We start from the raw sequence: 17,038 nt of genomic DNA, 5'->3' as shown, positions 1-17,038 counted from the left end.
TGCAATTTAGTATAATGTAGTCGCTCTGCGAAGAATCTCTACAGTTCCTGTGGAGAGGAGGGATGATTACAGCAAAGCATAAAGCTCTCAGTGTACATATGACACGAGTGTAACAACACAAACCCTTTAGGGTGGCCTTGATTTGACAAACATTTTGCACCTGCCACTTGGGGCTTTCTTGTTTACAGTAAAATACTTCAGTCAAGACCTCCTTCTTTCTGCAGTCTGAGGATAATGTAAAATGATTTTCACAGAGAACCTGTTTGTCAAGTGTGCAGCCAAGCAGCCATTTTTTTTTTACCCTGATTTTATCTTTTGGAAGCCGTCTGTAATCTGAAAGCTCCAAATGGAGCCACTCGTTTCTGAGGTTGAGGGACTCACTTCACGCCTTGCACACCTTTAAAACGTTAAGTCAGTCAGTCATGTGTCTTCAGTCTATTCAGCAGCACACTCCACTGGCACATTTCTCAATAATAGAGTGGCTTTTGGCACCTCAAACCTTTTACTTCTAATTGCCTTCTGTCACCCTTGATTGGGCTAATTGTTTTCGTTGCTCCGTTCGCTTTTGTTTTCTCTTCCTACCGTGGAGGGGGGGAAAAAAAGATCATTTGCATGTCTGTGCTGGATGTGTGTTTGTGCACGTTTTCCTTGCATAGACTCGGTTGTGTGCACTTGCATGAGCTAAAGAGGCGTTAATAGCAGACCTGTACACGCAGACATAATCTACCACACGCATCTCGGCACTAGCTGCTAGGTTTTTTTTGCTGAATATAATAGTAGTTGAAAAGGCTCCGCATGTGTGAGAGTGAGGGTTAGATTGGTTGCGAGTGTGTGTGTGAACACACCACCCGCCTTCAAACGATACAGCCCCCCTGCAGTGCTGTGTGTGTAACTGCTTTTTGCCCTCTGCCTTCAACCCCCAGAGAGAGGTCTCTCTTTAAACGTCTTTTTACCACACACACACACACACATACACACACTCTCAGATGCAGAAGATGCAGACGCCTTTCATTTAACGCTGTGATTTCCCCTCCCATTTCCACTGAAGTGATTTCAAATTTTCTCCTGGAATATCAGGGAATGAGCATGTTAAAGATTTACACACACACACACAGCATTTTCCAGCATTTTAAATATTGACAAATCAACAGGAGAAGACAGAGCATTGCAGCATGTGTGGGAATCATGCTTGAGAACAATCCAATCAATTAACTACACCGTTCAAAACCTGAAAATCCGCATGCCATCGCTCTGTCCATCAGCTGAACAAAAGACGTGAACATTGACAGTGATGGTTGTGGCATCATTGTGCGGAGCTCACTTTCTATTGACATTCTCAATGGAGTGAAAATAGACCCCTGCTACGACAGTATGCGTGATGTACAAAAGACATCAATAATAACAGCAAGAGCAGAGGTCACAGGCTTGTTCTGTGGATAAGCAGATGAGAAAATCTGGAGAGAGGGGACGGGGGGGCCTACGGAAATCAGCAGCCGAGGAGGAGAGAGGGCCGCGCCTCACATTCGAGAAGAAATGAATGGTTTTTGTGGAAAGAAGGAAATTAATTAACAGCAGCAGAGGAAGGAAGGAAGAAATGGTGCTTTGGTGCTGAGTGTTCTCCACTCTGTTCTGCATGGGTAGTTGGCACAAGTCAATGACTTTTCGGTTGTATTTGGTGCAGGGAGGTCCGGGGGCCAAAGCTGCTCTGAATGGACCGCTTAGAGAGAATGAGTCACTCTGGGCTTTTACAATGGAGCTTCTCCAAAGAGCACATGTGTCCCTGCTGCAGGTCCAGTGACAGGTTTCCAAAACATCTTGGATCTTAGCTTTTAAAATGATGCCACACTGTGGAATTTTGATAATTTAATTAAAATTTTATAGAATTTTTGTTGTTTTGGGGGGTGGGCTGGGTTTCTATGGAAACTGATTGCTATTCAGTCTACAAAAACAGATTACATTTGTACCGATATATAATCATGTAAACAGAACATTTTGCTTATTTATGGAGTTAATGTCAGACCTCCAAGATGAATTTTTGTCTGTAAGCGATTACCAAGCCTCCGAAGCCAAGCCTCCAATCACATGGACACGCATTACCTGAAGACGAGCTATGGTTTGTGACTTCGGCCATCATGCACGTACCTCTCTGGTGCGCGCAGAGCAGGAAGAGAGCGACAACCAGCCAATACAATCAGATTGGCTGATGTTTTTAGTGTTTTATAGCTTCCACGGATGATTTATATTCTTCATTTTAATGTGAAACTGCCGAACTAATAGGTTGCTATCGGATTGTAAAGAGAAGTTACACTAATTTAACAAAAAGTGCATCAGAATGAAATCTCCTACCCTACCCTACTACTAGTTTGTAGTATGACACAGGTTAAAATGTTTTTGATGGTTAGAGAGTTAAAACAGACAGACAGAGCAGCAAACAGGATTTCAGGAATATGTGTGATTGCCATTGACAGTAAAAACTATGGACAGAGCCTCCGTGACGTCACCCGTTTGTTTCTGAAGAGCCGTTTTGAGGCTCGGTGGGAGGTTCCGGGACTTGATGACCGCCGCCATGTTGACAGCGTCACGTCAACTAAAACTCCGATTATGGACAAAGAGGGGGAGCACGAGCGGGGTTTAGGGGGGCGGGCGATCGTGGAAGCAGGAAACTCACGCTGTGATACGTCAACTGTCTGTCACTCAAGCGGCAACGCCCATAATTAGGCGTAATTTTAAGTCCGAATACCATTGAAACGAGTGAGTTGTAAAAAAATTCACCCTCCCTACAATTGACACTAGAAGAGAACCTATCATCTGAGACCACAGTGGTTTTTTGTACCAGGCTGTAAACATGTTTTTTTCTGCTGTGAAGTCGGCCATTTTAACATGGGAGACTATGGGAAATTACTCGCTTTTGGAGCCAACCCCCAGCTGTTGCAGCGTGAATTACAAGTTTTGACACTTCCGCATGGGCTTCCACTTTGAGCCCCGAAGGTTGCCGCTTGGTGATTGCAGCAGAAGGGCAGCTCAGATCCAGGCAATTGCATTAGTATTCTGTTGTGGAGCGTAAACATTGGATTAATTTTAATAATTCACAGGTACTCTGCACCCTAAGAAACTCAATATTACACTCAGGTCAGAACTTTATAAAGAATGAAGTTAGAATCACTTCAAGAAATGATGAATCTCCACAAAAATGTTGCTTCATTTCCAGTCTATGTAGTCTTACTTCTTATTGTTGCGTGATCCCTGTAGGTGAGTATAGGCTGTCCGGAGAAGATGGAGCCCATTACCAAGGTGTCCCACATCCCTGCCAGCCGCTGGGCTCTGTCCTGCAGCCTGTGCCGAGAACACACAGGAACCTGCATACAGGTAAGAAGTGATACAACCATCCTTGTTGGGTGTCTAAAAAAAGGCCTTTATGATGTTTGTGTTTCCAGCTGTTGCGTGTGTTGAAGTTTTAAGTACCCTCTTCATTCCTTCTCTTACTGCTCTGTTGCTCATATGATCAGCAGCCACACTGTACATCAGCCAGAGGTGTTTTGAAAATTGTATCAAGGGTTAAATTTTTGGGTGGTATCAAAAGTTTAAACTGGTCATTAAACCTGACAAGTACATCCATTCAAAACAGTTTCTAAGCACATAAGCACAGCGGTTCTCTTGCAGAACTGTAGAAGTACACAAACACCCCCCTGCTGACTCCACACTAACCCACTTTACAGCTATTAGTCTGTGCACAGTTTAGTGGTAAAGGTTGAACTGCATCCTCAAAGCCCCCCGCTGCTTGTGTGTATGTATACCTGCAGTGCATGCTGGATGTATGTGAGTGCCTGTGTTTGCCTGTGCAGCGGCGCGGGTGGTTTGCTAGCACAGTATTGATGCTATAGATTAACTGTGAGCCTTTGAGCCAGTCTCATCCATCGGGAGAGATCTCTCTCTCTCCCCCTCTCCCTCTCTCTCCCCCTCTCTCTGTCTTTCTCCTGTTTCCATAGCTGGAGGCAGGTGGCTGTACAAACATACACACTGATCAGCTGCCACCTCACACAGAAGGTAGAGATGTTTATGCTACATGGCAGCACGAGCAACAGGGGTTCTTTGTAGGATATGTGTGAAAAAAAATCAGTTTAATGTCTCAAAAAGTCAAGTCAGTGTTGCTTTTTAACAATTTTAAGTATGTGCCGATCAAATCTCAAGCAGCTCATTCAAATTTATATTAATACTCTGTAGCAGCCAGTGTAATGTCTGCATGTTTAATGTGTGTTGGGTCAGACAGTTCACACCTGCAGTGAAAACCTTTTTTTCGTCATACAATACTTCAAGCCACTTGTCAGGCGACACTTTCTCATGTGCAGCTAATGACTGCCGAGTGTCTCAGAACAAAAATATTTGAATTTAACAACCTCCTGCATTAATTGGCAAGTTGTAAGAGTGTTACGAGCCTCTTAATCAGTGCTCTGCTAAAGGAAGATGCACTGTGAGGGTCAGCCGGTCCGCCCTGCGCTGTATTCATACAAGCTCAAAAAAAAACATCTGTGTGTCTGTGGAGTAAAGAGGTGATACGCTCAGCTAATTAAGTGCTTCTTCTTCATGGTTAGATTGGAAGGGCACAACAGCCCTTTAGCTTTACATACCTGCAGCTGCTGCCGCAGAATGGATAAGATATGAATGCATAATAAACAGAATCGTAGCTAAAACAGGTCATCAAATTAAGTGTTTCGGAAATTCCTGAAAACAAGCTTCCATCCTTCACGTGTAGACAGTAGTCACAGGATTAAAGTTTTATCACTGCTAGCAGACACAACAAGGCACCATACCACTGTTGTTTTGTTTAAAAAGCTTTGTTCTTACATCCATTTAAGTGGAAATACTCCTGGGCAGTCTGGTCATAATGGTCAAAAATCTGAGTGTGATGGGCACCATCTTGGCTCTGTAGCAGTTGATGAAGCCAGAACGCTCACAATACAGACAAACCTGCCATATTTGTTTTGAAACAACACGGTCAGGATGACACTATTGCACTGTCCATGGTGCACAGATCGCATGACATGACATGTAAACAGGAAGCAAACATTTAACACCAATGTTTCCACATGCTCTCTGTGTCGTGACATTCGCAAAGGTTTAAAAAGTGTCTGCTCATGCAGATGAACCCAAACTTCCAACGTACAGAACTGTGTTTCTAAAGCTAGTGCTGGTACCAGGGAATTCAAAGACAGCTAATATGTTATGCTAAATAATGCACAAGACCATATTTACATTATAAGGGAACAGTGCAGTGCAGGAAAACATGGGAAATAAATATTAAATATTTCATAATGTATAAAAATTATGCAGCTTAAATGAAGAGATACAGATGATTTATCAATGGAAAATCTGGAGGTAGGTTATAAGGACTCATGGGTTCTTTTACTTGTTTTGTGTAGATGCTCAGATTCAAATTAGTTGTTATGTAGAATGAATGAAAAATAAACATCTGAGATGAAAAGTGAGACTTTCCATGTACTGTAGGAATCCCTCAGGACATGGATGTTTGAGGATTTGAGAAAAATCAAAACCTCTGAGGATTAATACATAAAATATATACCAGTCAAAATCATCAGAATTTCTCAGGATTCTTGTGTGAAGCAGTGGTCATAGGTGTTAAGACTAAAATTTAAATTCTCTTTAAACTGCGAGCTGGCAGTGTGGTTGTGTTGGACGGCTCAAAGATAGCGTCAGTAGAAGAAATGTTGCTTTGGCAGAAACTTCTGGCCTCAGAATTATGAATTTATCTTGTTGAATGTTATCAAAGAGAAAACCTGGGAGTGGAAAAACTACTCTCAGAAACACAACTTAAAGCAGCAGAAGCAAATAAAACGCTAAATAATTTGCATCTCCAAATATCAGAGAAAATGCGAGTGAGTGAATTAATTATTATATGTATCAAGTGTTAAAAAATGGAGCGTGAGTAAACATAAAGTGACTAATAGAATTAGTTTCTCCCACTGAACGCTTCAGTGGGCGCTGGTTATTAATGACACCCTGCTGGAACAGAGCAGGTGCGGTCGAAAAGGCCAGATGAGGATTTTTTATTTATTTATTTATTTTTGCGATGACTTGGCTTGTTCCAAACAACACGTCGCCCGGCTCCACGCTGTGCTCAACCTTTTGCCTTTTGACACCCAATAAGTGAGAGCAGCTGCAGCGGGCTCCATCTGACATTTGGTGGGTAATAAAAAATGGTTCTACAACTTCGGACCTTTGACTTTAAATCAGCTTTTTAACCAGACGATGTATCTGTAGAGGTGTTGTACACAGGACTGATACGAGATGATTGGATCGCACCTCCTCTCCTCCTCCTCCGTCGCTGACTTTTATTACTGAGTGATTTTTGATAGATGATGTTTCACCTGCAAGAAAAATAAATGAAACACTATAAATGCACCATACACAAGGGGGACTAGTTGTCTGTAATTCTGCCCTTAATAATGTTGATGGATCACTAATCAATGGATGAAACAGCCAGCGCAACTTTGGCTGAAACTCTTTTTAAGCAACTGTCAGATGGCCACTAGCTGCAGCTGCACTTTGAATTCTTAATGTCCGGTTATGCTAAACACTGGAAGCCTGGTGTGCTGTCGCAGCATCTGGCTATTGTAGACACACACTTTTCACTCCTTAGGGTTAAGCTTTAAACATACTGGTTAACGTCAAGGGTTAAAAAGACGCAAAGATCACATTTTGGGTAGCATTAAACACATTTTACGAGGAAACACCATCTCTTTTGCCACCACCTTATGCAGCTACCATGGTAACGGGTGATGCCACCCATGCCATCAATGGATATGACATGCTAAGGGCTAACATTATCAACCTTATACCATGTTTTTCTGGTGATGACAGGCTGAACAAACACCAGACAGAAGCAACAGTTTGAGAGATTTGACAGATTAAAATCAGTCTGTTTTTCCCTGATCCTCATGCTTCTCCCCCTCCATTAATGTATAATGCAGGTGAAAGGATGCTGAAACCACTAATACACTGTTTTGAAAAATTCAACACCAACTGCTTATATATTGACGATTTCAAGACAAATTGATCCTGCAGAGGGTTCGGAGTGTGTATCAGCACTTACGCTGGTAAATAATGTACACAGGCTGTCTCATTAGCCTGTTTGCGGTTTTCACATGGATGCACGTGCTAGTTTACAAATCATGGGAGTTGTGGCTTAGGCGATGATATCTCCATTTATCCTGCCACATGCATTAAGCTTGGAGCATGAAGTAAACAAACAAGCCGTACCTTCTGTTAAGCTAACAGCAAACAAAGCCAGTGCAGTGGTGTTTCTGATGGACAGGCTTTCTTTGCTCTGATGACCTATTTTAGCTCAATATCTGTGTTTTGTTTTGGGGACCGTGACAGTGAGTGATAAAGGAAAAAATACCGCACATCCCAACTTCAAGGTAATTAGAGGGAAAAAATGGATATAACAGCCTTTAAAGTTATGTAATTTTTGGGCTCATTATATAAACCGCATTAGGAAAAGTCTTGGTACCAATCAGGACCGCTCTCTTTCTTTGGTAGGAAGTCTTTCCAATTAAAACTTTTTAAAGCTGTTTTAAAACTTTTTATAAAGCAAGAGAAGATGAATAAGGAACTGGATAAGCTTAACTGCCCACTTTTATCATTTTGTGAGTTGAGTCATAGACAGAGGAGAAGGTCTGTTTGTGGAAATGTTCGGCAGAAATTTGTTTTCCAGATGGTGCAGCCAGTCGGATCAGTCAGGTTTTTTGCCACTGTGCTCACACGCAACACAGAGCAGACAGTCAGCGCGGAATGCTGAACTCCTCTGAAAAGTACAGACCTGCACACACACACACACACACACACTGTAGGTTTACAAGCAAGCGCACACACACACACTACGCACACGCAGTGTCAACAGCCACAAGGGCTCACACACACAAAATCACACCGTGCCTGCAGGGACTCAGTGGGAGGTTGTCTTTTAGTATGACCTGTAATGGATAGCACTGACACACACACACACACAAGTTAGCAAAATGTCAGCAGAAATGGGGGAACCGTGTTTGTTTTGACTTAGCTTGTCTTTCTGCTCTGCTGCGCTTGTATTGGAACCTCGATAACGCAATAAATGAAGCGAAAATGACACATTTAAAACAAACAGTGGTGACAAAATGTCTGGGAATTTGAAAACGTTTTTTTAGGGATGTGTTCTTACTGTATTTCCTCACTGTCTTTTCGGCCTCTAGTGCTCCATGCCCTCCTGCATTGTGGCCTTCCATGTGACGTGCGCCTTCGACCACGGCCTGGAGATGAAGACCATTCTGGCCGAGAACGACGAGGTGCGCTTCAAGTCCTTCTGCCTGGAGCACAGCAGCACCACCGCCAACAGCACCTGCAGCTCGAGCAGCATCAGCAACGGCAACCACACCACCGCCACCACAAACGGATCACACAGTGCAGCTAGATCCTCTGAGCTTCGGCCGGACCAGCAGCATGTGCTGAACTTTGGCAGCGATATGGAGCAGAGGTCGGTATCGCACCTGGTTTCGGTGTCAGCGTCGGAACGAGCTGAACGGGACCACTTGGAAAGAGAGAAGGTGAGCCAGAGGAAACAGAAGCTGCAGGAGCTGGAGGACGAGTTTTACCGACTGGTGGACCCCAGAGAGGTGGCCGAAAACCTGGGGCTGCCCGTCCCACAGGTATGCTAATGAGAAAGACACCTACCAAAACCTTCCTGAATGAATACTCATTTTATTATACAGGAAATATACATGTCTGACTCTCAACAGGCTTTTTGCCACTCAGTAACTGCAGTGATGTCACGTGCCGCCCCTCTTTAGCAGCAGTTGTTTGCACTAAGAGACAGCAAGTGTGCAAATAGAGTAACCGCTCAGTGGGACGGCAACGTGCAGCTGAGCTTCTCAGAACACACACAGGAAGATGAAGGCATTTGTAGTTGACTAAAGGAGGAGAGTGTGCACAGCATTTGTGCGCTGTTTATCATCTGTTTGTCCAGATTTCGTGCTTGAGTGCATCAAATTAAAGTGTTCCCCGTTCATAGGTATGAGGAGTTGCAGACATTTGTTTAAAACTTGTTGTGATTAACTGCTCTTTGCTTTCTAAAGATGGATGTCGCTGCAGCCAAAATATTGTATAACTAACACAGGAATGCTGTAAGCAAACAGCTTTGATACCAGGTGGAAAACTTGGCCGCATGCTTTTTGAATTTTCTACACTTATTTTCCAAAGATGGAATTTTACACGACGATGTATTACAGGTTTTTATGGAAGAAATCACATTAGTCAATGGAAGCAGCCGTAAGAGTAGAGAAGTTGATCCACAGTTTAAAGCGTCCGTCCAATCAGAAGCAACCAGGAAGTGTTTGTGCCGTTGTGTACGATTTGTGTGTGTTTATTTTCTGTAATACCAACAAACATCTTCTTTTTCCAGGTGGACTTCATATATCAGTTCTGGAAGTTGAAGAGGAAGTCCAACTTTAATCGACCTCTGGTGACTTTAAAGCGTGATGAAGTGGACAACCTGGCCCAGCAGGAGCAGGACGTCCTCTACAGACGCCTCAAACTCTTCACACACCTCCGACAAGACCTGGAAAGGGTAAGTAGGAGAAAAAAAATCTAGATGTGTGAGTGTGTATTTTGGTATGAAGCCAGTGAAACGGTGTGTGTGTGTGTGTGTGTGATTTACATTTTTCAGAGTCTTAATTAAAAAGATCATTGACACTTTTGTATAGAGTTGAGTTTCACTCTCATGAATATTAATAGTTAATGAATGGAGGCGAGATGGAATGGATGTGTGATATAATAAGTGACTGACTGATGGCTTAGTGTAGACAATAGAGAATTCATTTGGTTGTTCTGTGACACATTACAGGTGACTTTATGTATAACTCCGTGTTATGTAATACATTCTTCCTCTCTGGCCTTGAGTCAAACTTAGCAGAAAACCCAGTCTCAGGTGACCTGGAGCCCAGAAATAGCAGTGTGTGTGTTTGTTAGTGTGTGTGCCACTTGGGATGTGGAAACACACCTCTGTTTGTAGAAAGATGCGGGAAACAACTTTTATTTCTTCTGACAGACTCTGGGTACTTTTGGTGATACTACTCATGAGCCCCTCTGCTTTAGCAACACTGTGCTGCTCCCCTGAGAAACGGGGAGATGGTAATGTTTGTGCAGCTACTATGTCATGGAAGGACTGAGTCTGTAGGTTGGTCCTTGAAAAGGGAGCCGCCTGGGGACTCCGTAGTCCTGCGGAGGAGCCTCTGAGGGGTTCTTAGAAGGAACAGCCTGCCTATATATAAACCGAAGCACTGCTTTTATATCGAGCTGCTGTGCTCGTGTCAGCCTGTCCTTTGTGAATGATCTTCAGCTCCTGCCTACATATTATAGATTTTTTTTATGCATCTTTTAGAAGACACAAAATCCATAAAAAACTAGTGGACACCAGTAGTGAAGGGAACTGTGGAAGGCTCGGTCACCCCATAAAATCTTGAAATAGCAGATGCAGTCATCGGTAGGCCAGAGCGACAGCAGCTTCTGTGGTTGTGAAAGAAACATTTAGGGAGGCCATGCAAAAAGCACAGATGTAGTTTTGGGTGGAGGACGAAACAGACGCTGTCTGTGGACAAGAAGTGAAAGTTCTTTGTTGTGTTTCAGTCTTTGTAGAACCATTGAATCTGAGAATACACCATGAAACTGAACCGAACCTGAGATTTTTCCTGTTTTTATTGACAACATTCTGTAAAATCTGCACTTCTCAGACGATCAAGGAAGTCATAAAAGAATTATTTGATGGTTCACATAAAAAAAATGCAAAGTAGTGGTTGATGCAGCGAAACTAGTTCTAGTTTTGTGGGATGATGGTATCAGTCGGCAGTCTGCTGCTCTCTATGTTTTTATCCTATATAAGATGGTGGAATGTTTCTGTCTCTGGTCTGTCTTTGGTCAATATTTCACACATTAAAATGTGAGGTCAATCTTATTCTTATGTGAGATTAATGTTTACCACATCTGAATTTATTCAGCAAACTTCAGCCTTTCCTTTTCCTTTTTTGATGCAATACTTGTGCATAAAATCAGGGTGATGGAAACCCGGGGATTTTTTGACTATTGACTCACTCACAATCAGCCGTCACATGGATCAGCTAATATATGTATAACCTGTGGTGCTCAGATTAAGACTGGTAACACCAGTATACCTGTGTTATAATGCACAAGGATGTGCTTGAGTTCTCTCTACTTCAAGCTGAGGTTGTGCCGTTAGAGGTGCAGTGAAAAATCAGCCTACAGCATCCAAAAATGTCGGAAAGACACCAAAAGCTGATTGTGGTTCAGAAGGTTAATCCAGGACAAATCTTTAATGTAAATTACGGAGCTGATCTGTACCTGATCGTTCGTTTTTTATTTTTTTAGGTTGGCCTGAAAATAAATTCCCTGCGCTGCCTTCAGTATCATAGCTCACACTTGGCAGCTGAATGCTAACCACTATGTATATTTCCTCGCCTGGTTTCTCACATGGGTCGTGCCGTGCTCATAACCTCACTCAGGGCTCATGTTCGGAGTGCTTTGATAGTTGATTGGCATTCACCGCAGCAGTGCTCTGAAAACCCCCTCCTGACCCTGCGATATGCCCTCCAGAATCAGAATTTCAGCGGACAGCACACAGCCAAACATCCATTGCAGCCCAACTTTAAAGGCATACAGTTAACTCTACAGGTTTTTGCCAAGGACGGGCAGCGTGCCTGCTGCGATGCTTTCTACATTTGGACAAATGTTTTATATCATTACCACAATCTGAAAAAAAATGTGGTATTTGCTTACTTTCTGATACTAAATCTACCAAAAGGAAACTTTCGTAGCCAGTGAAAATGTATTTTCTTTCAGCACACAAATAATCTGCTGCTCTTTAAATACCTCTTCCTTCATTTCTTTGGCATGTGAGCTGATGCAATGCTTCTGGCTTACCTTCGGTTTGGTTTAGCTTGGTTGATTTCATTTGGCTCACAGTTGGAGCACCTTTTGGCAATTAAGGTGGCTGCATGTCGACCAAATGACTCTACTGTTCTGTGCCAAACTAAAAGAAGGGAAAGTACAAACACAGGAAGTAATTGGAGGCCATTCTTTAATTGCTCCTTGGCTTGCCTATTTAGCCTCAGCTGGTAAACCAATTGAGTGGACTTTAGCTCAGCTCTGATTAGAGCGGCGGATCAGCGTGCTTTGTCCAGCATCCCACAGGTTTAATTTGGCTTTTAGGTAGCAATTCCTCACCTCTTAACTCGAAATAATGAAGTGAGAAATCATTTCCCCTCAGAGCAGGTTGTCACTTCTTTACCATGTGTTTTAATAGTAAACAATTAAAGTTCAGTTTGTTTTCTCATTATTATGTAGGCCACTTTGTGTGTGTGTGTGTGTGTGTGTATAGTATTTTCTGTGGGAGGAACATAACTTAGCAGAGGTGTTTGTTTTCTATAGACTTGTGTAACTGTAGCTGTACCACAGTGGTCTCCAGTGGTCAGGGTTTATTGATCATTGCAGGCCTTGCTAACCTCCTGACCAGTCAGTGTGTCCGTGGACTCCATAACTCGTCTCCCTGCAGACCGCCCATTATTGATGTTCTGTACAAGTGAACCAAAGCACTTTAAGTCTCTAAAGTTAACTCTGTTTATCCTGTCAATAAAAAGGTAAAACAGTCAGGAGAAAATAATGACTTATTTACTGTTGTTCTCAGTATGTAAAGCATTATTAAGCAGCCGGGCACATGGACATACAGCGCCAGTCGAGACCTCAACACACAGATAAATGTGTTTTGAGCAGCTTAAATGTGTGTCTGTTTCACAATAATGAGGTGTGGGGTCTAACATTTTTAAATTCCTGCACACACCCTCATGATAGCCTGCAGAAGGCCTGGACACAGAACCTCACAGACCCAATAAGGGTCTGGGTCTGGGAGCGAGCTGTGTGAACTTTGCATGTTTTCTCTGCACTTCCTCCCACTGTCCAAACACACGCCTGGCTCTTCCAGTGTGTCCAGCCGACCCTCTAAGGACGAGGTGTGTAAAGTAAATGGACGGATGGAATTACCTGATCTTTCACAAAAGCTGATCCAGCCAGCTGACCCACAAAAATATCCATATATATCCACCACCCCGACCCAACTCCACTTGCAAAAGTAGTCTGTAATTAAAGTATGTAAGTGCACCTTGAAATGTAATGCAGCAGGCTGAGGCAGGGGTTCATCGTGTTTCTTACACCGTAATGCCAGCAGGGCCATTATATATTATGTAGTCACAGCCTTGCTTTGCAGTGGCAGCAGGAATTCATACATAATCATATCACCCCTTAAAAATATATATAATTAAAGTTGTGGTGTGTTTTGTTGTTGTTGTTTATTTTAGCAGCACAGTTGATGATTATTAAAGAGTACACGGCAAACAGATAGAATATTACTAGTTATAGCTTTATTAATAAGGCAATCTCTGACACGCACATGGAACTGTTGGCATTGATCACACTGCTCTTTAAAATCTGTAACCAGAGAGTGACTTATGTGTCTTATAATTATGTATCTGATAGTTTCAAAATCATGTTCATCTTTTATCAGCCAGAAAACTCAAAGGTTCCACAGATCGATCTGTGTCATCAATAGGCTGTGACATGTTTACTCTGAGGCAGGTTGGACTGAAGTTGCTGAGTGTCCAGCTGCTGCGAATCGAGCAGCATTCCTCTTTAACGCTGCCCAAAGGTCTGACAGAGAAAGCAGGATTGATTGTATTCACTGCTGGCAGGTCACCCATGAGCAGGATTGATCTCCGATTGGTCACGAGCGTTGACAGCTCACCACTACTGATGCTAGTGGTTGTCGATATACAAGCTCTCTTTCACTTCATTCGTCTTCTTCACTTCCCTTCCTCCCTGCACGCCCTCGATCCTCCTCTTTTATCCTCTTGATCTTTGCTTCCCTCTCTCACACGCAACTGTACCACCTGTAAGAATCAGCCGCATCGTTGCTGACCCATATTTTTAACCCATATTCCTGTGTTTCACTGCTGTGAGCAAATGTTGCACCTGTTTTTTTTTTCTTCTTCCTCTCTGGGTTCAAGCGCAATGTCTTTTCTGTGGAGAGGGATGTGTGCTGTGTATATGGCATTGTGTCTGTGTGTGCAGGAGAGTATTCCAATCATCTCTGATTTGCTGGCAAATTGAAAAATCCCCTCCATCCTTCCATCCCGTCATCCCCAGACCCCAACCCAATCACACCCCACGACCAAGCCCTCCAGCCTGCTGCTTTTGTGAATAAATGTGTGTGTGTGTGTGTGTGAGCATGTTGGTGGTGCTGGTGGAAGATTCCGGGGGCTAATGTTGGGGTGGATTATCCCCCCCTCCTCTCCCTCTTTGAAGTGTTGCCAATGGAACGAATTGCACCGTGCTGTCCCTAATGCACGGGTGAGCTTTCTCCATTTCTGTACTCCTCTCCTGAGTGCTGCCCAAAACTGGCCCTCCTCCCCCTTTTCACTCGCATCACTCATCCAATCAACGTGCAACATGTCGAAGCAATGTGTGGCACGCTGATTGGATACCGCGAGTTAGCTGCTAAATGTTGCATCTTTTTTTTTTGTCTGTCTAGTTTCTCTATTTTTAAATTAATATTAAATGTGCAGTAAAGGTACTTGTGTGTATTGGATGGAGGCAGTGGCTGATTTTTGGTAAGAAACACAAACTTCAGAGGGTGGGAGCAAGAAAAATAGTTTAAAAGCTGACATGTGGACAACTGGGTTAGAGCACCTCAGAAACAGGGTGTTCCTGGTATGCGGGTTAGCTCCCTCACAAATCTGGTCCATGGAAGAAGAACTGATGAACCATCAACAAGAGGTCCCATGTGGTCCAGTCCCAAAGAAAAACTACTATAGTGCAAGTGGCCCTTAATTCTAGCTAGGGTCCTGACATAAATGCAGATAAAATATTCACATAGACCAGAAACAAGCCTTTGTGCCATCAGACAGGTGGGTTTAAGTTGCAGCTGAACAGTATTGGACTTTAAATCTTGTAAAAACACATCATTAGAAGATACATTTGTGTGTTGACATAATGATAAAGGTGCCAAAATCTAAAACTGCTGCAGTGCATTTACAGTCACTGTGATGAATGAGTCGTATGAGCCAGCTGGGAGAGGTGACTGCACTCCAAAGAGCGTTTGAGTTGAGGTTAAGTCCCACTGTTCAGCTTTTAGTCAAAGAAGTCAGAAGGTGAGGCAAAAAAGGGTGAAAGAGCTGGATGAGGAGAGATGGAGGAGTGCAGGGTGGAGGCTCAGACTGTGGAAGCACAAAGAGCAGAGAAGAGAGGTGCAGGAGTCTTGGAAGAGAAAGTGGGAAAGGGCTCAGTCTGGGACAGGAATGAGGGGAGAGCTGATGGAGGAGAAGCAGGTGTGAAAGAATATCTTTTTCTTTCTCATTTCCTCTTGTGTGTTTTCACATCTTTAACTACCTTAGTCAAACAATTGCAGTTAGTCTTTTCCCACCCGTCAGTACATCGGTGCCGCAGCCAGGGCTGGCAGAGCGTCTGATGGCACAGTGCCTCTTCTGTGTCCTGCCCTCTGCTCACTCTCTCTCTCTCTCTCTTTCTCTCACGGTAAAGACTTGGCAGCACACTCGACCCAGCAGGTCAGCAGTCCCACACCCAGAAGGCAGAACACAACAGTACACTTATGAAACAGTCCACTTAAAAAAAAAGGGGGGGAGCGAGGGGAAAGCTTGGGTTATGACTTGCTAACGTATGTTTTATATAACTGCTGAGCACACACAAGCAGGGAGGAGACATTTAATATGATTAGAAAACAAATGAGCAGACCTGAGTGAGGATTCGGTGAGCTGAGTTGCAGGTTGGTACACTCTGTGCCCAGGAAACACAGGGAGGACGGCCCATCAGCGAGGTTTCCTTGGCTGCACGTTGCAGTTTCACCGTTTGTTTTATTTCCACAAACCCCCCTGTCTGTGCTCCATTCTCCTTTTTAAAAGGGCAGAGAGGAAGTTCGGAAGCTGAGTAAAGAATGACGGGAAAAATACATGTATACATAAGCATTTAACCTGTTGTTTGCTGACTTGGACTCCATGCAGTGAGTAGAAATATGGAAAGGAAAATGTTAAAAGAGAAGAACTTTCCACATCAAAGGAAAGTAAAGACAAAAAGGTTTCTTGGCAGACAAGGCTTCCTTGTATCTTTATTAACTCAGGCAGCCAACATCTATGGATTTATGACAATTTTTGCTGCCTGGGTTGACGCACATCCACAACTCATAAATGCCAAAATCCACATGAGCCACCAAAGAAATCCTCCAACTTCTCCATTTGAACAGAGGATTGTAGTTGAAAGGAACCACATAAATATTTGGCCTCTTCTCCTGACTTCATTTATTTTTCTTGACTTGTCTCTGTTCTGCATAATTATCCAAGAAACACATTATTTATGAAGTCATGTGTCAGTTTTTTATGGCTCTGAACTTCATTCAATTTAGCTGTGGTTTCTGATTTTCACTTACCCTCTGATGTCTCCAGTAACAGCTTATTTTTATGTCATAATTAATTACTTTGCAAAACACACAAGTGCAGACACTGAACTTTAAAAAAAGTTTTGTGATGTATGACATTTATGTTTGACTCATAATCTGAACAATATGAAGCCATAAAGCTTTTTTTTATTATTATTCATGTGGCAGTGATGGACAAACTTTTCATAAAAGTTATTAGTTTAGCTCTTGGTCTCACAGTGTATACGCAGTGTAATCCCTTTTTTATTGTCTCATGATCTCTACAGTCTCACAGAATACATAAACAGAGAGTTTTCCTCGGGTCAACAGCAATATTTAGAGCTTACGTCTTGTCTTTAAACCAGATTGAAATCAGTTTCTAAGCACTTAGTGTCCTGGCTCTTATTGTTGTTATTTTAAAATTTGTACTTCTCTGAAGTCTGTAATAAAAATAGAGAAAGCAGATATCCAGACATTAGGCAGTTGTAGCATTGGCAAGTG

General features: G+C 42.9%; 1 protein-coding gene across 1 annotated transcript in view; it reads left to right on the top strand.

Moving 5' to 3' along the window:
• jade2 (jade family PHD finger 2) overlaps positions 1-17,038 on the top strand; it is a 148,958-nt gene that overhangs the window by 85,705 nt on the left and 46,215 nt on the right. Inside the window, exons 8-10 of the mRNA XM_028422559.1 lie at positions 3,250-3,366; positions 8,247-8,699; positions 9,452-9,616. Of these exons, the coding sequence (XP_028278360.1) occupies positions 3,250-3,366; positions 8,247-8,699; positions 9,452-9,616 (735 nt within the window). The remainder of the gene's footprint in view (positions 1-3,249; positions 3,367-8,246; positions 8,700-9,451; positions 9,617-17,038) is intronic.

Source organism: Parambassis ranga, chromosome 14 (genome assembly GCF_900634625.1).
Source record: "Parambassis ranga chromosome 14, fParRan2.1, whole genome shotgun sequence".
Classification (NCBI taxonomy): Eukaryota; Metazoa; Chordata; class Actinopteri; family Ambassidae; genus Parambassis; species Parambassis ranga.
This window is presented reverse-complemented; position numbering and strand designations above follow the sequence as displayed.